The following is a 24,866-nucleotide window of genomic DNA, read 5'->3' on the forward strand; positions in this document are numbered from 1 at the left end:
TCAGTGACACAAGAAATGACACTTTTCAATTTAAATGACTGTCCTGTCACAGGGTGTACAAATTCTTTAATGACAAATAAATTGCTCTACTTGTTAGGCTGAGAGTATTATCTCAATGGAAGAAAAAGCCTCAGGTTTGTTCAGGCAGATCATAGAATGCTCAAATCTCCTCCACCCACATCATTGGCAGACAAAACTTCTGTAGAGAATATACAATTGCCACTATGTTAATCTTATTTATTTACCCACTTTCACCCTTTAGATTTAGTAATACAAATTCTTTAATGTCCATCAATAATATATTCATATTTTTTAGCGTGCTATTTTTCTTCTTTTTTTGTAAGGGTGGTTCTTCTGGGGCTGTAATTGTGCCTTTTTACGCAGGAGTTTACCTATGGTATAGCTCTCTGATGCTCGGTTTTCCACAGGCTATGGAACTATTTTTACAGTTTTTTTTGTTTGCGGTTTTATTTGATCCCTTACCAACCTGGGACCCCTGATGAAGGCGTGTTAACTGAAACACGGACCGTGTCGGGTCCCTAGGTTTGTTTTTAAGGTGGTATTATTAACCACACTCAATTAATTGTTAGAAATAAATTCAGCATCATTGTATGGGTTTCTGCAGTTTTTCCTTGTTTTTGTTTCGTATTTTTTACTGCAGACTTTGTTGGTTTTTCCCTTTGTGCTGTAATTGTGCCTCCATTAATCTCCACTGTTGATATCAGCCACATCTGTGAAAGTGATTTTTCTTTCTTTCTTGTTAGTCAAGTGGAGTTTTTTTTTAACCATATGAAGCTTATCTGAGGTTTCTTCTCCACTTTTCTATACTTTTTTTGTGAGTTGTGTGTGGCTGTGTGTGTGTCTGTATGGTGCAGTCTTACAGCATATAAAGGGGTTTCCCCTGAGTTTTTTTCCTATAGGACATAGTTTAGTCTTTAAGCATTCCCAATCGAGGCTGGAATTTTGCATCCTGATAGTGAACATCCTGATACACAAATCTGTTTTTTTTCTATTTACATGTTCCGATTCAATTTTCTGACAAATATCCTTCATTTGTGATATTTTTTCTCTATCACCAGATAATTTTGCTTGTCTTCTTTGTTTTGCTACTTTTCTGTTCTCTTCTGTGATCCAAAGTGATTTATTGGCTTTCTTTCTCTTCTGGAGTGTTTTTTGGTTTGTTTTTTTTTAACTTCATCAATAATTCCATAACTCTTTGGGCACTCTGTCTCCTGTATCAAGAAAGGTAAATCTGTTGTTTAGTTTTATCCAATAGCCTGATAAAATATTTTCAATGTTCAACATTGAGTCGGGATGGTGCGTGATAACATTGGAAGAGGGGGCTATTCTTGATAAAGTCTGGTGGCATAAGATATCGACCAGTCCCTTCCCGGCACTAATAACCTAATAGAGCACAATGGAAGTTTGAGCCTAAAGTGTAAACGACTTACAAGCTAAGTTTTTCCACCTCCTTATTCATTATTATGAATATGGAAAATGTTGGAGCAGAATATTTATTGAAGTAATTGAGCTCTTTTTAGAGAATAATTTGAAATACAACATAAAAAGTATAAAATAAAATTTTAAAAATATATGGTCCTGTTCTGACCATTTGAGTTCACTGATCCCTATCAAATCAATTTTGTTGTTTTCCATTTGATCTTTAACAATTTCCTATTTTCCTTGATTCATGCTTCCATTCCATGTTCTTCTGTGTTGAATATCTTTACAGCTTCTGATCTCTCTTTCCTGTCCAGCAACATCAGCACCAGGACATCCTGGTGGCTTTGACCCATCAGCTTCACAAACACTGGGCATACTGGGTGACCACTTAATTAAAAAGTCACATATGCAGAAGGAAAGGTATATTATATCCAAAACCTTGTGCAATGCATTTTAAACCTGAAATATTTCTAAATTTTTTTTTTTATTTTATCTTGAAATTTCAAATAATGTTTACAAAGAAACATAACAAATCATTTTACATAATTATTATCATTACAAAATCAGAAATTCCATCTAGCCCTCATTTGAAATATTTCTATTTTAAAGAGACCTGGAGATCTTTTGCTTGGTAGTTTCTCCTCAGTTGCTTTGGATTTCCAGCTAAATTATAATTGTTCTCTTTGGGTACTTGAACATTCACAACTACCTAGAGTTACCCCCTATTTTAAGCCCCCTTGTTGCTCTGCTCAATCACTACAGCAACAATCCATAATCAGTGGCAACTTCCATCTTCCCTCAGTCTGATGTTGGCTTTCACCGGACTCGTCTTCCTGTGGGTTACCTCCGCTGTTTCCAGGTGTCGCTGCTGTATCACCCATTTCTTCCTTGTGGTTATCCTCCAGGTGGTCCTTACTCACTGTGGGTGTATCTTGGCAGTTTCACTGTTGCTGGTGATTTTCCACGGCCTCCCTGTATGCCTCCTTGATGAACTTCTCTAACTCACGGACTTCTTCCTCAATGGTTTCTCTGTCTTGAAGTTTTCTGCCTCTCTGTCCTCCTCCACTGCTCGAAGTGCTTCTAGTTCCAATATTCTGCCTTCCAGGAGTCTAACTTGTTTCTTAAATTCCTTTCATCGAGTGCATACATATTTCCGTCTCCCAGAAGGGAGGTAATCATACATATGGCAAACAGTGCAGAAAACTGGGTAGCTCAACATCCTGCTTCTGTCTGCTGCTTCCATTGTCTGCTTGCTGGTCTGCTGTCTAAAGTGGCTTCTCCCTGGTTCATTATGTAGCGTCCTTGGTGTTACTGTGAGCTCCCTCACCTGATTTTAAGCCTGCTCTTCTTACTTGCCTGGTGCTTGTGTATCCTCTGTGTCTGCTGTGGTTCCCCTCTGCTCTTCTTTGCAGTGACTTGTCTCTCCTTAAGGCCCTTCGCAAAGGTCCTCTCACTAAGGCGAGCGCTTTTAACACATGCCAAATGGCTGAGCGCTGTTGGCCCCTTCCATTTTAAGGGGGAGCTCTGGTGGATGATGTCAGGGGGGTGGGCGGAGCTAATTCTCACCACTGCCCCTTGCTCTATCCTGCTTCCCTTCTCTCCTGCGTCTCTCCTCTCCTTTTTTGCAAAACCTCTAACTCGGTGCCGTTGGCCCCTCCACTTTTAAGGGGGAGCTCCAGTGGATAACGTCCTTTTGAAATGATCTTTCCCAGGTTTAAAATGACCCATAACAGTTTTTCTCCTTATTTTATATACCGTAGATCAAGTGTTTCTCAATTTCTTCAAGCCAAGTACCCCTAAGTCTAACAAATATCAACCAAGTACCCCAGCCCAAGCTCCGCCGCAGTCCCGCCCAGGCTCTGCACCTTACCCCACCCCTATAATAATAGTATTAATTGTAATGTAATTATTCCATCCATTTTTCAATACACACAATATAATCTTATTAATACATAATGGTGACCACAAAATTTAAAAAAACAAAGTACACTTTATACAGAGAAAATGTTAATTATCATTTATATTTGGGGTTTTTCCAAAGTAGTCAAGGCAGATGACTTTAATATATGCAAAATTAGACAGCAGATATAATTTCTCAAAACGGACACATTTCGATCACTAAATTGAAACGAAAATGATTTTTCCTATCTTTGTTGTCTGGTGATTTCATGAATCTCTGGTTGCACTTCCTTCTGACTGTGCATCCAATATTTCTTTCTTTCTGCATTCTGCATGCTTCCTATCCTCCAGACCTCATTCCCTTCCCCAACCAACATCTCTCTCTCTGTCCCCCCATGAGTCCAATATTTCTCCCTCTCTCAACCCCCAGATCATGTGCAGCATTTTTTACCACTGCCCACAAGCCCCATGCCCATTTCTTCTTCTATCATCCCTCTCCAGCACTATGCCACATCTCTCCCTCCATCACTATGTCCAATATTCCTCCCCTTTGTATCCCCTTCAATCTGTCTCTCTCCACCACCATATCCAACATTTTGTCCCTCTCATCCTTCTCTTCCCCATGCATCTCTACCTCTCTCCTCTCAATTCCCAATTTTCCTTTTTCTTCCTTTCCCTATGTGCCACCATCTCTTTCCCTCTCACTCACACACTCATGCCCACCAATTCTCCCTTTCTATGCCCTCCCTTCAATGTCCCAAGTTAGTTCCCCCTTCCTCCCTCCCTTCTGTGTCCCATGTTCATGCCACCTCCACCTCCTTTCCTTCTGAGTTGAGTTCATGCTTCCTCCCTCTCCCCTCCATGACTTCAAGCCATTGTCCCAGAATCATGCCCCTCCAAAGCCCCAATGCCCTCCTTCCCCCCTCCTTTCTCCCTTTGTACCCCCAAGGGTCACGAACCACGTATTGAGAAACACTGCTGTAGATAACATTACAAACTAAATAACACTTATTATAAAACAGAACCCTTTCAAGCAGAATTCCTGCTCTGTCTTGGACTGTCGATGATAATTTCATTCTTTCAATGAGAAAATAGCTACAGCATGGTATGGTTACTGTGTTAATCCACTTACGATCAGAGAAATAAAAATAAACAAGTTGTTAGCAACACCTTTTTTTTTGTGGGGGGGGGGCTACCGTATATACTCAAATATAAACCTATCCAAATATAAACAGAACATTCCCCCCCTTTTTTAGTTTATTGATGGTTTATAATAAAGCAGTCTTCTCTCTCCCTCCTTCCCCTGTGCCATTCACATTTCTGCCTTCCTTCCTTTCTTTGAGGTGTCCTGACCTGATTAGCCAGCTCTGTTAGAGCTGGGGTAGGAGCAATCCTTCTATACTCCTGCCACATCTCTCCCTCCATCACTATGTCCAATAGAAACATAGAAATTGACGGCAGAAAAGGGCCATAGCCCATCGAGTCTGCCCATGCCAATGACCCACTCCCTGATTCTTACTCTCCTATAGATCCCACATGAATATCCCATTTTCTCTTAAAATCTGACTCGCTGATAGAAACATAGAAATTGACGGCAGAAAAGGGCCATAGCCCATCGAGTCTGCCCATACCAATGACCCACTCCCTGATTCTTACTCTCCTATAGATCCCACATGAATATCCCATTTTCTCTTAAAATCTGACACGCTGATAGAAACATAGAAATGACACGCTGATAGAAACATAGAAAATATTCCTCCCCTTTGCCACAAAATGGCTACCATGAGTTCCCACAGCAGTCTTGCAAGTGGAAAGGAGAAAACAGCAGGAATGCCACGGGGACAGTAGTGCCAGTTATTGAGTGGGAGGAGAGCACAAATAAAAACCGAGATTCCCATTTTAGGGCCAAAAATTTTGGTTTATATTCCAGTATCTCAGAATTCTATGTATACAATTTATTTTTATTTATTTAAGCATTTATATACCACTTAGACTTGGTTTACATTCAGGTACTTGAGCATTTTTCCCTATCTGTCCTGGCAGGCTCACACTCTGTCTAATGTACCTGGGGCAATGGGGAATTAAGTGACTTGCCCAGGGTCACAAGGAGCAGTGTGGGATTTGAACCCACAACCTCAGGGTGCTGAGGCTGTGGCTCTAACCACTGCACCACATACTCCCCACACACTCAATTAGCCCAATAAAACTGTATCAGCTTGAAAATTTCTGTGGCATAAGGAAAAATTCAGCCTTGGCACTGACAAATGACAGAGAGGAATCTTGTACAAAAGCACAGTAGTTCTCAGCATTGAAGAGATTTCCTTTCTCAGCATGCTTCTGAAATCAGCATGCTCATATAATCACTGCTTCAAAAGGTACTAGCAAACTGGTAGCATTGATACCACCAGAGCTGACTTGTGTATATCAAGGAGCCATCTCTGAAGAAAGCAATGATGACAACTGTAATGAGAAAACAAGGTCCTGGTACAGAAGGTGGAAAAACTGAAAATCATCTATAGCTGTCTTAAGGGTTAGAAGTGAGTTTCTATGTCTAAGGGCATGAGCCCCTCCTTAGCTGAAAAGGGTGGGGGCCTAAACCCCAGATCTGAGCTGTTCCATTGCTGTCCAAAGTTAGGTAGATACTTCTTTGGCTGTGGTAAGTCTTCTGCTGGAGCAATAAGTTGTTGCAATCGCTGTAAAATGATTTAAAAATCAAAGTCAGAGACATTGCAACATATACTATTACTGACCAACATTTTAGCGAACCTGATTCTGCAGTATACTAAATCCAATTTTATTGGTTTTGCATTGTAATGCTACATGCACACAAGGATGAATGGTAAACCCTGCCCCCACTGCTGGTTCAATCTTTGATCTTGAGTATCTTAGACTATTGCAATATTATATACTTGGGATCCTTTAAGAAAACCATCAAACAACTGAGAATCGTACAGAACGCTGCAATCCGTCTCACCTACGGTCTCAAGAAATCGGATCATGTAAGCAGTTTATTACAAAAAAGTACACTGACTGCCCATGGAAGCAAGGGTTATTTTTAAGTTTGCTTGCCTTTGCTTCAAAACCAAAACAGTTTCATCCCCAATCTATCTATCCCATCATTTCCAATTTCCAGGCACAACTTCTACATGTAGTACCTACTTGTTTGCTTTTTTAAGCTGCATTTAGCAATACGTTGTACACATACCTTTTTCTTTTGTTTTTACCGGATGCCTTCCATAGTTTTTTCTTTGTATCGCCATTTTTTAGCAGCATCCAGTAATGTGTTGCATGGTTTCTTTCCTGAGCCCATCCCCCACTTTTACTTTCTTGTGTCTCCGTGGTATATATCTCTTAAGATCACGGCTCACTGGGTATGTCAGTTTTTGTAGTTTTGGTTTTGAGCTCAGGTTTTTAGTTTAGCTTTTTCATTGGATGCTTCCACTTAGTATAGTTATTTAATTCCTCATAAGAACATAAGAACTGCCACTGCTGAGTCAGACCAGTGGTCCATCATGCCCAGCAGTCCGCTCACGCGGCGGCCCTCTGGTCTAAAACCAGCACCCTAACTGAGACTTGCCCTACCGTCATTTATTGTTCAGACTACTAATCATATAAAAGAATTATTTGAACTAAATAAGGTCTCAGATACTTCGCTGCAAGTTACCTGGCATGCCTTTAAGGCATTCATAAGTGGCACCATAATTGCCTAGGTCTCCAAAAGAAACAGAGAACAAATTGGAATTACAAGTTAAGGAACAACAAATCAAGGTCACAGAAAGGCTCCACCTGGATGATCTATCTAATTTATCATTATAATTAAAACTTCAAAAATTGAGATATGAATACAACATTCTACTTACCGTATTTTCACGCAGATAACGCGCACCCGTGTATAACGCGCAGAAACCACGATTTTATGTATAAAAACTTTTGTATACCGCGCTCACGGGTATAACGCGCATGCTGCCCGACTGTCCTTTCGCCCGCCCCGACTCTCCTCTGGCCACCCCGACTCTCCTTTCGCCCTCCCCGACTCTCCGTGCGCTGTCCCGACTCTCCGTTTACCCGCCCTGCCCTGCCCCCCCCCCGGCAGGACCGCTCGCACCCCCACCCCGAACGACCGCTCGCACGCGCTCCCACCCGCACCCGCATCCACGATCGGAGCAAGAGGGAGCCCAAGCCCTCTTGCCCGGCCGACTCCCCGACAATATCGGGCCAGGAGGGAGCCCAAACCCTCCTGGCCAAGGCGACCCCCTACCCCCACCCCGCACTACATTACGGGCAGGAGGGATCCCAGGCCTCCTGCCCTCGACGCAAACCCCCCTCCCTCCAACGACCGCCCCCCCCAAGAACCTCCGACCGCCCCCCCAGCCGACCCGCGACCCCCCTGGCCGACCCCCACGACACCCCCACCCCCCTTCCCTGTACCTTTGTGTAGTTGGGACAGACGGGATCCAAAACCGCCTGTCCGGCAGGCAGCCAACGACGGAATGAGGCCGGATTGGCCCATCCGTCCCAAAGCTCCGCCTACTGGTGGGGCCTAAGGCGCGTGGGCCAATCAGAATAGGCCCTGGAGCCTTAGGTCCCACCTGGGGGCGCGGCCTGAGGCACATGGGCCCAACCCGACCATGTGCCTCAGGCCGCGCCCCCAGGTGGGACCTAAGGCTCCAGGGCCTATTCTGATTGGCCCACGCGCCTTAGGCCCCACCAGTAGGCGGAGCTTTGGGACGGATGGGCCAATCCAGCCTCATTCCGTCGTTGGCTGCCTGCCGGACAGGCGGTTTTGGCTCCCGTCTGTCCCAACTACACAAAGGTATGGGGAAGGGGGGTGGGGGTGTCGTGGGGGTCGGCCAGGGGGGTCGCGGGTCGGCTAGGGGGGCGGTCGGAGGTTCTTGGGGGGGGCGGTCGTTGGAGGGAGGGGGGTTTGCGTCAAGGGCAGGAGGGCCTGGGATCCCTCCTGCCCGTAATGTAGTGCAGGGTGGGGGTAGGGGGTCGCCGTGGCCAGGAGGGTTTGGGCTCCCTCCTGGCCCGATATTGTCGGGGAGTCGGCCGGGCAAGAGGGCTTGGGCTCCCTCTTGCTCCGATCGTGGATGCGGGTGGGAGCGCGTGCGAGCGGTCGTTTGGGGTGGGGGTGCGAGCGGTCCTGCTGGGGGGGGGGTGAATCGGGCGTCAGGCAGGGTGGGAACTATGTAGAAAAACTTTTGTATACCGCGCTCACGCGTATAACGCGCGAGGGGTATGTGCGGTAGGTAAAAACGCGTATAACGCGCGCGTTATATGCGTGAAAATACGGTAGTACTGCCACATCAAAAGAGATCTTCATGAAGTTGGCCAATTATTACACCAGCATGAATAAATGTGGCCACCAACTTGCATATCTGAAGCTTCAAACGGAAAAGACAATTCCAGCTATCAAAGATGATTCTGATAATGTGTATCTGAATACTAAGGACATATGTGTTCAATTTCTTACATTCTATAAGGACTTGTATTCATCTAAAGCATTTGATGTCAATTTGTTTTACTCCTTCTTACAAGATCTCCCTCATTCCAAACTCACAGAGGATGATGCCACAAATCTTTCTCCTATCACATCTTCAAGATGCACTACATTCTATGGCTAAGCGGAAATCCCCTGAACCAGATGGCCTCACTATGGAATTCTCTGTAGCTTTTCAAGATGCCATTCTTCCCTTTTTGGTGCAGTACTTTCATTATCTTGCCTCTTCTGGTACTGCAAATGGTTCTTTCACTGAAGCCTTAACCATCATCCTGCTTAAACCTGAGAAAGATCCGCTGAAAGTTCACAATTATGGACCACTTTCATTACTTAATGTGGACGCCAAACTATATGCCAAAATTCTCGCTACACGGTTAAATGCTATCCTTTCCAAAATTATCAATGTGGATCAAAAAGGCTCATGGTCAGCAGACTATCTAGTGACAATACAAGACTCTTCACTCATATCATCCTGCAAGCTCAAGACTCCCTAACGCCAATGGTAATGATGGTTTTAGACACGGAAAAGGTATTTGATCGAGTAGAATGGTCTTTTCTATTTAAAGTAATGAAGTGGTTCGGCATGCCTAATTCTTTCATCGACAGGATCATAGACATCGTGGAAGAAGCGGTGGTGATCCATGTGGGGACAAACAACGTGAGCAATAGGAACTAAAACAGGGAAGTACTGAAGGACCAGTTCTGGATGCTAGGAAGGAAGCTGAAGACCAGAATGCAGAGGGTAGCATTCTCGGAAATCCTGCCGGTACCCAGGGCCGACGAGAAGAGGCAGATGGAGCTGCAAGCAGTTAAAGCGTAGATGCGGTGCTGGTGTGAGGAAGAAGGATTCCACTTCATGCGCAACTGGATGATGTTCTGGGGGAAGAGCAAGCTATTCAGGAAGGATGGACTCCACCTCTGTGGAGATGAAATGAGGCTACTTGCAGGCAACATCTAGAGAGAAATTGAGAAGTTTTTAAACTAAGAAGAAGGGGAAAGCTGACAGTCAACTGAGAGTCGATGGTTCGGGAACCGGTATACCCAGAGGATACCATGCAGAAAGATAGCGGGGAAGACTCACTGGATCATAGGCAAGACAGAAATCCTGACGGATCGAAAGGGACACAAGAGGAAAGGAAATGCAAGAAAATAACAGGCCATAAACTCAACTGTATGTACACGAACTCAAGGAGCCTAAGGAATAAGATGGGGGAACTGGAAGCTATGGCACACGGAAACATGGTGGAATAAGGAAAACATCTGGGACACTGTGCTACTGGGATAAAAGCTATACCACAGAGACAGAGTCGATCAGAAAGGTAAGGGTATTGTCCTATAGGTCAAAGAGGGAATTGAGTCTACCAGAGAGAACACGCCGGAAACGAAAAATAAGTTAGAGTCTCTATGGGTCAAAATTCCGGGAACAAATGGAACGGAAATGAGGATCGGCATCTACTACCGACCCTCATGGCAGTCTGAAGAAATTGATGGAGAAATGACAGACGAGATTAAATGCAACTGCAAGTGAGGCAACGCAGTTATCAGTGTGACTTCAATTATCCAGGGTAGACTGGAACCTAGGCACCTCCGGCTACGGTAGGGAGACCAAGTTCCTGGATGCTGTAGGCAATTGCTTCCTGGAACAACTTGTCAAGGAAAATAGGAAAGGAAATGCAGTTCTGGACTTAATTCTAAATGGACTACGAGGACCGGTGCAAGGTGCAGAAGTAGAGGGGACACAGGGGTGAAGCATCAATCCAGAATGACTGGCACGGTGCTGAACTTCCGAAAAGGGAATTACGAAGGGATGAGACTCATGGTGGGGAAGGAGATTAAGAAAAGGATAAGCACTAGAACACTAGAACACTAGAACAAGCATGATCCCTTTTTAAGGACACAATCACCGAGGCACAAAATACCGTGCATCGACAAGGGGTCCAAGAGGAAAAAGAACAAGGAACTGGCGTGGCGGTCAGAGACAAGAAGACATCGTTTAAGGAATGGAAAAGGTCGAAAACGGATGAAATGGCTGTGTAGCTGTTGAGCTCCCTTCCCTGGGCACTCTTTACTGATTCACAGCTTACAATTTTTCTCCTTTCAAGACAGAAAATTTGAAAACCTTCCACTAATGGCTTCCAATATACAATATAAGCCTGAAACTGCTACAAAATCTGCTGGAAAGACAAAAAGGCTAAAGGAAGACCCACCCACCCCTGTCAAGATTCCTCTGCCTGTAGATGCATTAGATATGATTGAATTATTGGAGGAGCTGAGAAACATCAGACTAGCTCTGAAAGAGATGACAGAACAGATGGCTGGGATGAAGGAAGAAATGGCAAATATGAGTAATAAAATGGATATGGTTACCAACAGAATAGATCAGATGGAGATCAGAGTGGAGAAAGTAGAACAAGAGCAGCAACAATGTAAAGTGGATGATTGAGAACCGGTCAAGAAGACATAATGTAAGAATCCTGGTTTTAAAGGAGGGGGCAGAAGGAAGAAATATGACACCTTTTTTGGAAGAAGTAATTCCAGAAATACTTCCCCTCAGTTTAAAAGTGCCACTTGAAATAGAGAGGGCACATAGCATCCCAGGAAGGAGACATCATGATCAGGCAAGACCTAGGCCAGTAATTTTACGCCTACTGCGCTTCCAGCATGTTTTGGAGGTCTTAAAGGTGGCAAAAGAAACCAAAAATATATCTTATAAGGATTCAAAACTTATGTTCGACCCGGACTTTGCAAGAGAGACAGTGCTGCTTCGTAAGCAATTCCTTCAACTGAGGCAACCATTAAGGGAGCTTGGGGCAAAGTATGGGCTTTATTACCCTGCTCTGATGAGGGTTATTTACAAGGACAAATTTTACCAGTTTGAAGACCCTGAAAGACTGAAAAAGTTTTTGTCCAATCAAGAAACACCAATGAACTGAATGATCAATCCTGTCAGTGGAAACTGTGTTTTTATTTATATATTTATTAAGAGTTTTAATGTTTTTGGTTCTAAATTATTTTAACACATGGAATTGGACATTTCAACTGTCTACAGTTTTTTTTAACTGTAATAGAACTTTGTGAGTAGTTTTTTTTCTCATTTAAACAGCAGGGGAGGATTCTAAATCTAAAAGGAAGTTCCAGCTTATTAGATTAATTATATGCAGATTTATACCTGATGTCAGCAGAGGTGGGAGGAGTAGTTGGTGCAGCCTTCGTTTGTCTTCGTTCCATTCTGAGACCTGTAATCCTATGAGCCATCTCTTAAGGCCTCTGCTGCCATTGGTTCACTAACTGGACCATTGAACGCTGCCTCCGGTGGGGATCCTGATAAGGAGCAAGGTGACAGGTGTGTGGCTCAATGTAGGAGTTCAGAGACAGGCCTGGGGCTGCTCTTCCTCTCCACTGTTGCTAGATCCCACCCCCTCACCGGAGACGCGTCTCTCATAGTGTCGGGAGGGAAAGGCCCAGAGCCACGGTGTCCAGTGTCTTATCAGAGCCCAAGAAGCTGTCTGGTGGCTGCGCGAGAGGGAGAAGATGCTAAGCAAAGAATGCTTCTGGATCTGCAGTAGGGAGGTTGTCCCCGGATTGATTGATGACTCGCGCGGAATTGCCGGTTGGCTCGCTGCCCTTGTGTACGGGGAGAGCATATGATTTCATGGAATGAGTTTTTTTTTTTTTTTTTTTTGAAACTGCAAGGCTGAAGCCTGTATTTTGGTTTATTGGGCCAGTGGCTGGAATAAAGCTATTATTTTGCCATTTCTGACTAAGACTCCTTGCTTGCATGACCCTGTTAGGCTTTTACCTAGCCAGATAAAGTCCTGAAGGGTCCCTTGTTTGTAAGGAACATGCCGGGCCAGAGGTTTTGTCATGATCCCATGGGCTCGCTGCACATCACAGGGGCGCAGGTGTGACATTAAACATTACACATTATCCTTTGCTATTATTATGTTTGGTCCTGCAGCAGTCTCTTCTCCCCTCACTATACCGCAGGCTCTATTAAAAGGTCTAATTTTGATTGCACTCAAAGTAATTCTATCCAACTGGAAATCACTTCATTCAGCTTCTTATGCTGCTTGGTGGTCCACTGCTTCCCTTGTTGTTAAATATGAATATATATATGCAGAAAGGTTTGGCTCCTTAGCCAAGTTTCATGAGATATGGGACTCTCTATTGGAGTCTTGTATGTGAATTCTATTTCCTTTGATGCCTTTGTATGCATTCTATTGATGACATTGAGTAATGACTGATATATCTCTACTATTACCGTATCCATACCTTGCCTATTATATTTCATTGATGGTTATAAGCGCTTTTCACTGCCCAGACGCTGGTTCTACATATTATCTCTGCTGTTGAAGAGGTTTTTGTTTCTCTTATTTTTGTATTTTGCTATTATATACCAATAAAGCTTTTGAACACAAAAAAATTCAATCAGGTTCATTTGACAAGATTTACCTTTAGTAAAGCCATGTTGCCTTGGGACCTCTAACCCATTAGATTCTAGAAAGTTCACTATCCTTTCTTTCAGCAACACTTCCATTATTTTTCCAACAACCGAAGTGAAGCTTACTGGCCTGTAGTTTCCCACTTCATCCCTGTGACCACTTTTGTGAATAGGGACCACATCCGCTCTTCTCCAATCCCCAGGAACCACTCCCATCTCCAGAGATTTGTTGAACAAGTCTTTAATAGGACCCGCCAGAACCTCTCTGAGCTCCCTCAGTATCCTGGGATGGATCCCGTCCGGTCCCATAGCTTTGTCCACTTTCAGTTTTTCAAGTTGTTCATAAACACTTTCCTCCGTGAACAGCGCAGAATCTACTCCATTTTCCCATGTAGCTTTGCCAGACAATCTTGGTCCTTCTCCAGGATTTTCTTCCGTGAACACAGAGAAGAAGTATATGCCTAGCACGTTTGCTTTTTCCTCATCACTCTCCACATATCGGTTTCTAGCATCTTTTGGTTTAGCAATTCCATTTTTCATCTTCCTCCTTTCACTGATGTATCTGAAAAACTTTTTGTCTCCCTTTTTAACATTTTTAGCCATTTGCTCTTCCGCCTGCACTTTCGTCAGACGTATCTCCCTCTTGGCTTCTTTCAGTTTCACCCGGTAGTCCTTTCTGTACTCTTCTTGGGTTTTTTTTATATTTTAGGAACGCCAACTGTTTTGCCTTTATTTTCTCCGCACACTAGTTTGGAGAACCATGTCGGTTTCCTTTTACTGCAGATGGGCAGACTAGATGGGCCATTTGGCCTTTATCTGCCATCATGTTTCTATATTTCTATAAACAACCCCATGCTTATTATTATACATTGACTTTCAGTCTAGTGAAAGATGCTCTTTAAACCTCTCATATAAATGCGTTCATGCTTTTGATTTTCTCTACCTTTCTGTTCTCGTGACTTACTATAATTCTCTCTGTTCTCTCAATTTTCAATCTTGGATTCTTCTACTGTTTTGCATTCACAGGAGGCTCCTTCATGCTTCTATTATTTTTCTCCTGTGATTGTACCTCGCTGATTCAGGATGAGCTGTTTCTCCTATTCTGTATACTCATAAAGGCTCATCTTTGTAAAAATGTCTATCCTGATGCTCAATTTGTTTGATTATACTTGTTCATTCTACCCTGTATTTTTTTTTTGAAGATTCTGTTTCATGGCTATTATGCAACACTGCTGCAATTTTAATCTTTTTGTATAACAATCTGGTTCAGGGTATCACATAAATGTTCTGAATAAAGAAATGGATACAATTATCTCTTTGACAAAAAGGCAAGAATCTATAATATACACTCATATTATTATTATATAATGCTCAGAATAGTAATACTCATGATCATTTTCATAAGCTTTTGAGATTTATCCTGTGTCTTTCATTCTACTTCCCTCTATTGTTTTACCTTTGACAATGGTCCTTCAGTTCTGAAAAAGTAGTAGATGGCATACAAAGGAATGAAGATCATTGATGAGAGTGCCATAAGCCAGCCAACAGCATAACCCCAGGAAGGGTAGACATACTTGTTGTTATATTTAAGGGGTGTGTACTTAATCAGTGAAAACAGAAATGTTCCCTGGAAAAGGAAGAAAATAAGCAATAAGAATGTGCAGGAGAAAAACTAAGAACATTAGAATTGCCATACTAGGACAGACTGAAGGTCCATCAAGCCCAGTATCCTGTTTCCAACCCATGTCACAGGTACCTGGCAAAGATCCCATGGAGTAAAACAGATTTTATGCTTCTTACAGGTTTCCGGGTCTCGCTGCATCTTTGTCAGGTAGAAACCAATGTTTCAGCCACCATCCTGTGGCTTTCTTCAGAGTATGCTCTGAAATCTGCAGTGTGACCCTGAAGAAAACCACCCTGAAGAAAGCCACAGCATGGCGGCTGAAACGTCGGGTTCTACCTGAAAAAGACGCAGCAAGACCCGGAAACCTGCACAATGCCAGCTGCGGAAACCCTAAGAAAACAGATTTTATGCTATTTATCCTAGGAATATGCAGTAGATTTCTCCAAGCCATCTCAATCCTGACCTATGGACTTCTCTTAGGAAATTATCCAAACCTTTTTTTATTACCCTGATAAGCTAATTAATTTCACCACATTCTCCAGAAATATTTTCTCTGATTTGTTTTAAATCTACTGCTTAGAAGCTTTATTGCATGCCCCCTAGTCTTAGAATTTTTGGAAAGAGTAAACAAGTGATTCACATTTACCCTTTCCATGCCACTCAATATTGAGCCATCTCTTCTCCAAACTGAAGATCCCTAACCACTTTAGCCTTTCCTCATAGGTAAGTCCCATCACTTTTTTAAAAAAATATTCTTTATTAGAGGAAATTCAAAATACACAAACATTAAAATCTTGCTTCTTAACAAGCATATTCCACAATTATGTTAATAATAACATTTTTCCCCCTTCTGTCTAAATTTCCACCATATAACACAATCTAGTAGGATATATTTTACAACAATAACCTATCCTCATAATATCTATCATTAATCCTTATATCCCATCCCTCCCTCTTAGGACAAACCCCAAACCCTACCCACACCCCAAGAGGTCAGGTGGTGACATACCTAATCCATTCAATCATCCTAGTCTTTTTCAGGAACAACAAATTCCTCCCAAGTTTTATATTTAGACCATATTTTTAAAAATGAACATAGTTGATTTATTCGTATGGCGGTTAGCTTAGACATATTATAAACAAATTTTACCTTATATTGAACTATTTTAATCAATGGTAAATCTTTTTTCTTCCAATATACAGCTAATACCATACGTGCTGTTGTCATTACTAAACCAATCCATTTCCTGTGATGAATTAATATCACTGATGAAACCATATTTAATAAACATTCCTTAGTTTTATATACCTGGAACCTCAAAACCTCTGAGATAAAACTCATTATTTGATCTCAAAATATTTGTACCTTGGGACAGCTCCACCAAATATGAATAAAGGAACCTTGAGAACCACACAATCTCCAACATTGATCTGTACCTTTATCAAATATAGCTTTCAAATGTACTGGGGTATAGTACCATTGGCAAAGCATTTTATAACCATTCTCCACCATATTGCTAGAGATAGACACACATAGTAAAGAACCCAATTGCTTATTCCAATTGTTTTGTTCGTAGGATTTCCCAAGGATCTCCTCCCAAGCTGTTTTATATTTTGAAGGAAATAGAACAGTTTGAATAAGAACATTATAAAGACGGGTAATTAACCCCCTTCTTGCTCCATACAAAAATGCCTTCTCTAATAACATAGGTGGTTGGCTCAATTCCTGTAATACTCTCTTATGATAGAAATCTTTTAATTGTCTATAATGAAATAAATCTCGATCTGTCAAACCATATTCTGATTTCAAGCAAGCAAATGAGATTAAATTTCCATCCTTTATTAGTTGGCCTAAAGTTCTTAAGCCTCGTCCTTCCCAACAATGAAAAGCCTTATCTATTTTCCCATTGGCAAAGAAGGGGGCATACCTTATAGCTGACTCATTAAAAAAAAAATCCTGCCTGACCATCTTTCACTAGTTGTGGCATATATCGTTGCAATCTATTTATATAAATTTTTGTAAAGATCATATAATCCACTCCTAAGAGTGATATTGGATGATATGAGCCACAGCTAGTTGGATCTTTATCTGGTTTCAGGATTAGAGTGATTCCAGCTAACCTCCATGAGTATGGTAATAAGAACCTTCTCTATGCCATTAAAGAAAGCTACAAGTGGCTTAACCAAGTAGCATTTAAACACTTTATAAAACTTTGTTGAATAACAATCTAAACCAGGGGTTTTCCTGTTTTTATATCCTTAATAACCTATAGGACCTCCTCTTCATTAATTGGCATAGAAAATTGTTCAGATTCTCTCTTCAGCAAGGAGGGAACATTCAAATGTTCAAAAAATTTAGAGAGTGTATCAGCAGATTCTTCATGTTCCAGGGTGTACAATTTCTTGTAATAGTGTACAAAAGCATCTTGTATTTGGGGGGAAGTTGTAAATTGCTTACCATGCTGATCAGTTATTTTAGTAATATAATTTCTTAAAGCTTTCTTATTAATTTATGCGCTAATAATTTTCCCACTTTATTAGCTGATTCAAAATATTCTTGTTGTAATGATTGCAATTTTACACTAATATCTGCCAGATCCATCTCTTGTAGTTCTAACCTCAGTTGTTTAAGCTTCTCTACCACTTCCTAGTCTATGGATTTTCTTTTATTAATTTTTATATTCCCGCTCTAATTGATAAATAAGAAATCCCTCCTTTTTTGCTTTCATGTCTTATATATAAAGGATCCTAATGAGATAAGTTTCCCCCTTAATACAACTTTCAAGGCTTTCCAAATAACTATCAGAGATGTAGCCCCATCCACATTAATCATTAAATAATCTTGCAATTCTTTCCCTATTTGTTCTGTATTTTGTGGGTCTAACAATAGGGAATCATCCAATTTCCAATATTTAACTCCACATTCCCCTTGCAAAATCTGGAGAGTGATATCTACAGGTGCATGGTCCGACCATGTTCGGACAGCAATATTTGATCTGCCTACCTGAGAGATAAGTTCCTTACTCAAGAGCTAAAAATCTATTCTAGAGTATGTGCCATGAGATTCTGAGTAAAATGTATAATATTGATCTAACAGATGTTGGAGACGCCAGATATCAATTAAATCAGTCTTCTACTATAGGGAAAATTTCACTGCGTTACTGGGCAGGTCCAGGGATCTTTTGGGTCTTTGGTCTTGTTTTCCTTTATCCTTAAGGGGTCGCATTGCACTCTACAAAATGGTTTTGCTCCCTAAGTGGGATTATGTGATGCAGACTTTTCCATTGTATATGACTATTAAGGATATTAACCTTTATCACACTGTATTACGTAAATTTCTTTGGAATAATAGAAAACCCCGAATGACTCTTGCTCAATTATCTTTACCTGTGGGGCGGGGTGGACTGGCGCTTCCGGATTTGAGGAGATATAACATAGCCTGCCTTCTTAGGCACCTGGTGGACTGGATCAAGAATACCCAGTTTTACACACCTGTCACTCTCGAGCAACAATTGATGGCTCCCACTCTTCTGATCTTCATGCTAAGCTCCCTCATCGGATTTTTCCCACCAGGAATCATCCTTTGCTGAGATTCATGAGACAATGTTGGCAATGATTGTGTAAGTGCATGCATCTGCCTTTTACCTCCACGGTTCTGCTGTCCCTGTGGGGTAATCGAGATCTGGATCCTGATGCTTCCAAACTTTAGTTGCAGAGATGGAGTACTCGAGGCCTCTGCTATGTGCGTGATGTGGTGTCGGAGGAGGGAGTGCCTCATTCTTTCCAGGATCTACAGGCGGAGGGTTACTTGGAGGCTAGAAATTGGCTTTTCTACCGCCATGTGTCTCACTATCTCCAATATTTAGATGCTGCTTCTTTGAATGAAGACAGGGCGGATGTGGTGTGTGAGACCTTGTCTCTATCTTGCCAGACTCGGATCAGTTTATCTTTTTATCAAGTCAGTTTGGGCAGCTTCAATACACCTTGGGACTATGAGGTGGTGGCAGCTGTGAAGAAACAGGATCTTTCCCCTTCTGAACATGTTACAGGAAATGGAGTTCGTCTTCTTATGAAACATCTTCATTGGTTGACACGCTCCATTGTGCTGCAGGATCAGCAGTCAAGTTTCTTTTGAGGCTGAATGCGTCTCCGTACTGGGCCTATGTTTCCAGATATGCCTCTCATGCTCAGTGTCTTAAGTGCCAGTTCACCCCTGCCGGCTTGCTTCATATGTTTTGGTCCTGTGACCGCATTCAAACATTTTGGTCTTTTGTAGCACTGTACTTGCAGTCTGTTCTGCGCAAGCTGATTCTTTTGAGGGCGGATGTTCTGCTCTTTTCTCAGGTGGTTCATCTGGGCTTGTCTAGAGGGGTTAACTTGTTATTGCAAAAAGCCTCCTTACTGGCCCAGAAATGTATTCTTTTGTTGTGGCGTCAAGTTGAGGTGCCTGAAGAGAAGGGGAAAGCTGATAGTCGATCTGACTTCGACACATCGGACATCAGTACCTGACAAGGATACTGACCTGGGACATTGTAAAGGAAGACTTGGGACTGAGTGTGTATGTTTTGAAAGAGGACATCGGACATCAGTACCTGACAAGGATACTGACCTGGGACATTGTAAAGGAGGACTTGGGACTGAGTGTGTATGTTTTGAAAAAGGACCTAAGGACGCATTGCAGGGACCGAGGGAACAAATGGAACTTGTAAGCGGCACCAACACAGAACAACAGGAGCCAGAGGGGCAAAGACTTTGTGAAATAGAGCCCAGAACTGAGTGGGAATTACGAGAACAAGAGGTGCAGGGGATACAGGCTGAGGATGTCACAGACACACAGCAGCAGGAGAAGGATGAAGTTCGGGGGCTGGCAAACCATGAGGAGGACTGCAGGAGTACCAAAACACGAGGAAAACAAAAAGAGAGGGCAAAAAACTGGGTCTTAAACTGCCTGTACACAAATGCTAGGAGCCTGAGGGCCAAAATGGGAGAACTAGAAATCACTGCCAGCAAAAAGGACCTAGACATAATTGGAGTCACAGAAACGTGGTGGACTGAGGAAAATCAATGGGATGTGGCCATACCAGGGTACAAACTATACAGGAGAGACAGGGCACATAAAAAGGGTGGAGGAATAGCGCTGTACATAAAAGACTCCATACCCTCAACCAGGATGGAAACAACAGTACGGGCGGATGGCTTGGAATCACTATGGGTTAAGCTACAGGGAGGAACTGGGGAAGACATTAAATTGGGTCTGTACTACCGCCCACCTGGACAACCTGAAGAAATCGACCAGGACCTGGAGGCAGAACTAAGGCAGGTATGCAGAAGCGGAAATGTGGTGGTGATGGGGGACTTCAACTATCCTGGGATAGACTGGAGTATTGGGCACTCAAATTGCGCAAGGGAGACCAATTTCCTAGAGGTCACGAGGGACTGTTTCATGGAGCAACTGGTCACGGAACCAACACGGGGTGATGCCACTCTTGACCTAATCTTCAACGGACTAGGGGGGCCAGCAAAGGAGGTGACAGTATTAGCCCCGCTAGGTAACAGTGATCACAACACGATCCAGTGCAGGCTAGAAATTGGATCATCAAAGGGGAAAAGAACCACAACGACGGCACTCAACTTCAAAAAAGGAAATTATGATGCCATGAGGGAAATGGTGGGAAAGAAACTCAAAGGCAACATAGGGAAGATGGAATCCGTAGAAAAAGCCTGGACCTTACTCAAGGGAACTGTGCACGAAGCGCAAAACCTATGCATCCCCAAGTTCAGGAAAGGGTGCAAAAAAAAATAGAACAAAAAACCCAGTGTGGATAACAAATGCAGTGAAGAAGGCGATAAGCGACAAGAAAGCATCGTTCAGAAAATGGAAAAAAGACCAAACAGAGGAGAACCAAAAAGTGCACAAAGAACACCAGAAGGAGTGTCACCGAGTGGTTAGAAAAGCAAAAAGAGAATACGAAGAGAGACTGGCAGAGGAAGCAACAAACTTCAAGTCGTTATTCAGATACGTCAAGGGGAAGCAACCGGCAAGAGAAGAAGTGGGACCATTGGATGATGGAGATAGAAAGGGAGTAGTAAAAGAAGAGAAAGAGATAGCTGAAAGGTTAAATGAGTTCTTCACGTCAGTCTTCACGGTGGAGAATACAACCAACATTCCGGAACCCGAGGAGATCGCAATAGGAGACCAAGATGATAAACTGGTCAATTTAGAGGTAAGCCAAGAAGATGTACTCAGGCAGATAGACAGACTAAAGAGCGACAAATCACCAGGTCCGGACGGCATTCACCCAAGGGTACTCAAGGAACTAAAAAACGAAATAGCGGAGCCACTTCGACAGATATACAGCCTATCCTTAAAAACTGGAGAGATCCCGGAGGATTGGAAAATAGCAAATGTTACGCCCATCTTCAAGAAGGGCTCAAGGGGCGACCCAGGAAACTACAGGCCGGTGAGCCTGACCTCAGTCCCGGGAAAGATGATGGAGGCACTAATTAAAGACAGCATCTGTGAACACACCGAAAAAAATGGGCAGCTAAAACCGAGTCAACATGGCTTCTGCAAGGGCAGGTCATGCCTCACCAACTTATTGTACTTCTTTGAGGGGGTGAACAACCAGGTGGATAAAGGGGAATCTATAGACATCATTTACCTTGACTTCCAAAAAGCCTTCGACAAGGTACCACACGAGAGACTGCTTAAGAAGATATGGAACCACGGGGTGCAAGGGGAGGTCCACCGATGGATCAGAAACTGGCTGGCAAACAGGAAGCAGAGGGTTGGAGTAAAGGGCCATTACTCAGGCTGGAAAGGGGTCACGAGCGGAGTTCCACAGGGGTCGGTGCTAGGACCGCTCCTGTTCAATATTTACATAAACGACCTAGAGGCGGGAACCAAGTGTGAGGTCATTAAATTTGCAGATGACACCAAACTATACAACAGGGCTCAAACCAGGGAAGACTGCGAAGATCTCCAAAAGGATCTAACGCAGCTGGAAAAGTGGGCCGAAAAATGGCAAATGAGCTTCAACATAGGGAAATGCAAGGTCATGCACGTGGGGAAAAAGAACCCGATGTTCACATACAGAATGGGGGGAACATCGCTAGGGGTCAGTAACCTGGAGAGAGACCTGGGAGTGATGGTAGACGCAACACTGAAGGCATCGGCGCAGTGCGCCACAGCCTCAAAGAAAGCAAACAGAATGTTGGGTATCATTAAGAAGGGTATTACGACCAGGACGAAGGAAGTCATCATGCCGCTGTATCGTGCAATGGTGCGGCCACATCTGGAGTACTGTGTCCAGTACTGGTCGCCGTACCTCAAGAAGGACATGGCAGTACTTGAGGGAGTACAGAGAAGAGCAACTAAACTGATAAAGGGAATGGAAAATCTGCCATATACCAACAGATTGAAGCAGTTGGGACTTTTCTCACTAGAAAAGCGGAGACTTGGAGGAGACATGATAGAAACCTTCAAGATCCTGAAGAGCATAGAAAAAGTAGACAGGGACAGATTTTTCAAATTAAGGGGCACCACAAGTACAAGGGGGCACTCGGAGAAATTGAAAGGGGACAGGTTTAGAACAAACGCTAGGAAGTTCTTTTTCACTCAGAGGGTGGTGGATACATGGAACGCGCTTCCAGAGGCTGTTGTAGACAACAAATCATTAAATGGTTTCAAAGAAGGTTTGGATAGATTCCTAGAAGAAAAAGGGATTGAAGGGTATAGATAGGTATAGACCACTACTCAGGCGATGGGCCTGATGGGCCGCCGCGGGAGCGGACCGCTGGGCAGGATGGACCTATGGTCTGACTCCGCGGAGGCAACTTCTTATGTTCTTACTATGTGGAGAAATGAAATGTTCACTTTGTTAAAATTTGAATATCTGGATGTCCGGAGGGGTGGTCCTGGTCCATGGAGGAAATTTAGGAGAATATGAGCTCCTGTTTTGGAGGGATTGTCCCATAGAGCCAGAAGTTCGCTTTTGAACTTTTGTCACTGGAGTGCTGGTGGATGGGAGGGGTAGGGAGTTCGGGGGGTGGGAGGGGTCCTTTGGTGAGGGGTTTGGATCTTGTAGGTCTTTGTGAAGGAATAACACAGACGACATTACTGGTTCTGCTATGTTCCAACTGTTTGCTGTTGTTATGTTGTATGTATTTCCAGAAAAATTAATAAAAACTATAAAAATAAAAAAAAATCCGTCTTCCAAAAACTTTTTCAAATGTTTCCTATCTTTTTGCCATACAAAGCCACACGGGAGAAATTTATTCTCTTTGGTTGAAGGGTCAGATTGAAATTACATTACATTACTGATTTCTATTCCGCCTCAACCTTGCAGTTCTGGGCGGGTTACAAAAGAGACAACTGGACATTTCCAGGATAATTACAGAGAGAATTCTGGTCATTTCCAGGAGAAGTTACAAGAATAATGGAGCTGTATATTTCAAGAGCTACAAGATGCTGTACAAATAGGAAATAGAAATCTCCCCCTACTATCAAATAACCCTCTGAGCAGGATTTCAGTAGTTCACTTAATATATATATATAAAAAATCCCTTGATTGGAATTGGGGGCATATAAATGTAAAAGGGTATACAATTTCCCTCCCATTTTCACCTTTAATAATGGGAATCGTCCCTCCCTATCTCCGATAACATCTTCCACTATAGAGGATAATGAATTTGCAAAATGAATTGCAACCCCATTTGATTTAGATTAAGGGCTCCTTTTATCAAGCCACGCTAGCGGGGTTAGCGCGTCGGACATTTCATCACACGCTAACCCCCGCGGCCGGCTAAAAAAAAACCTAACGCCTGCTCAATGAAGAGGGAGGGAAGACTGTGTTCTTCAAATGGACTGGGAGTGTATTCCAAACACAAAGCAGTGCCCTGAATCTGTGGAGTTTTAGTAGAGTAGTCTGGAATAGGTCAGAGGGGTTTTTTTTCTGTCTGAAAGTTTGTGAAGCCTTGTTTAGTTTTGTTTCACTATAGCAGCGTGAGCCTAAGGCTGCATGTTTTTGTCCTGTTTGGTGGGGCTTCTTAACAGAGAGAGAGAGAGTGAAAGGTCACTTTGGGCAGCCACAAAACTTAGAGACTTGAAGAAAGCACAGATGTTTATTCACATATGTGGACCCCTGAGCCCAAAGCTGGCTTCAGAAGTCCCGAAAACAGGACGTTATAGAGATATTTATACATTCTTCTGGCTATACAACTGAATTCTAAACTAAACTAAACTAAACCTTAAGTTTATATACCGCGTCATCTCCACGGAAGTGGAGCTCGACACGGTTTACAGGAATTAAAAACAAAGAAAGGAACTACAATGGAGGGGAGAAGGGCTTGGTGAACAGGAAGGGAAGAGGGGACTTAGAATAATGGAGAGGGAGGGTGTGGTTACATTTTGGAGAAAAGCTAGGTTTTCAGTTGTTTTCTGAAATGTTGGAGGGAGGTCGAACTCCGAAGATGGGCCATAAAGCTGTTCCACAGCTCGGTGATCCTGAAGAGGAGGGATGTACCAAGTTTTCCTGTAAGGGAAATGCCAATTAGAGAAGGGAAGGATAGTTTGAATTTCTGAGTGGATCTGGTGGAGTGAGTACTCGAGAGCCAAGATAGTGGGAAGAGGGGAGGAAGGATGCCGTGAAGAGATTTGAAGGTAAGACAGGTGCATTTTCTACAAAAAACTTTTCACGTGTTACTTTTCTTAACAATCATTGGTGCTAAGCTCACACTACCAGGTCATTAGCAGGTCACTTATCTAAGCCCTGCTGTTGTTTATGCTGAGATAGCCATAAGAAGCTAGAATGCCCCAGCTAACACCAAAGGCAGGCAGGCTAGAACATGAGATAAGTTAGGTCTGCAGCTAAACATAATTCAGCATTTTATTAAAGAGAAAACTTAGTTCAACACTTAGGAAAACCAGTCCCAGACTCCTTCAAGAGAACAACAGCAGA

The 24,866-nt window shown here is 43.0% G+C and overlaps 1 protein-coding gene across 3 annotated transcripts in view; it reads right to left on the reverse strand.

Annotated features, from left to right (window-relative positions):
- Window positions 1-4,993: 4,993 nt before the first annotated feature.
- Window positions 4,994-24,866, reverse strand: part of LOC117363972 (sodium- and chloride-dependent betaine transporter-like) — a 208,580-nt gene continuing 188,707 nt past the window's right edge. For all 3 annotated transcript variants that reach the window (XM_033952635.1, XM_033952636.1, XM_033952634.1), the window contains 2 exons: window positions 14,740-14,910; window positions 4,994-6,035 (listed from right to left, as the gene is read on the reverse strand). In XM_033952635.1, coding sequence (XP_033808526.1) covers window positions 5,874-6,035; window positions 14,740-14,910 — 333 coding nt within the window. In that variant the 3' untranslated portion in view covers window positions 4,994-5,873. The remainder of the gene's footprint in view (window positions 6,036-14,739; window positions 14,911-24,866) is intronic.

Source organism: Geotrypetes seraphini, chromosome 7 (genome assembly GCF_902459505.1).
Source record: "Geotrypetes seraphini chromosome 7, aGeoSer1.1, whole genome shotgun sequence".
Taxonomy (NCBI): Eukaryota; Metazoa; Chordata; class Amphibia; order Gymnophiona; family Dermophiidae; genus Geotrypetes; species Geotrypetes seraphini.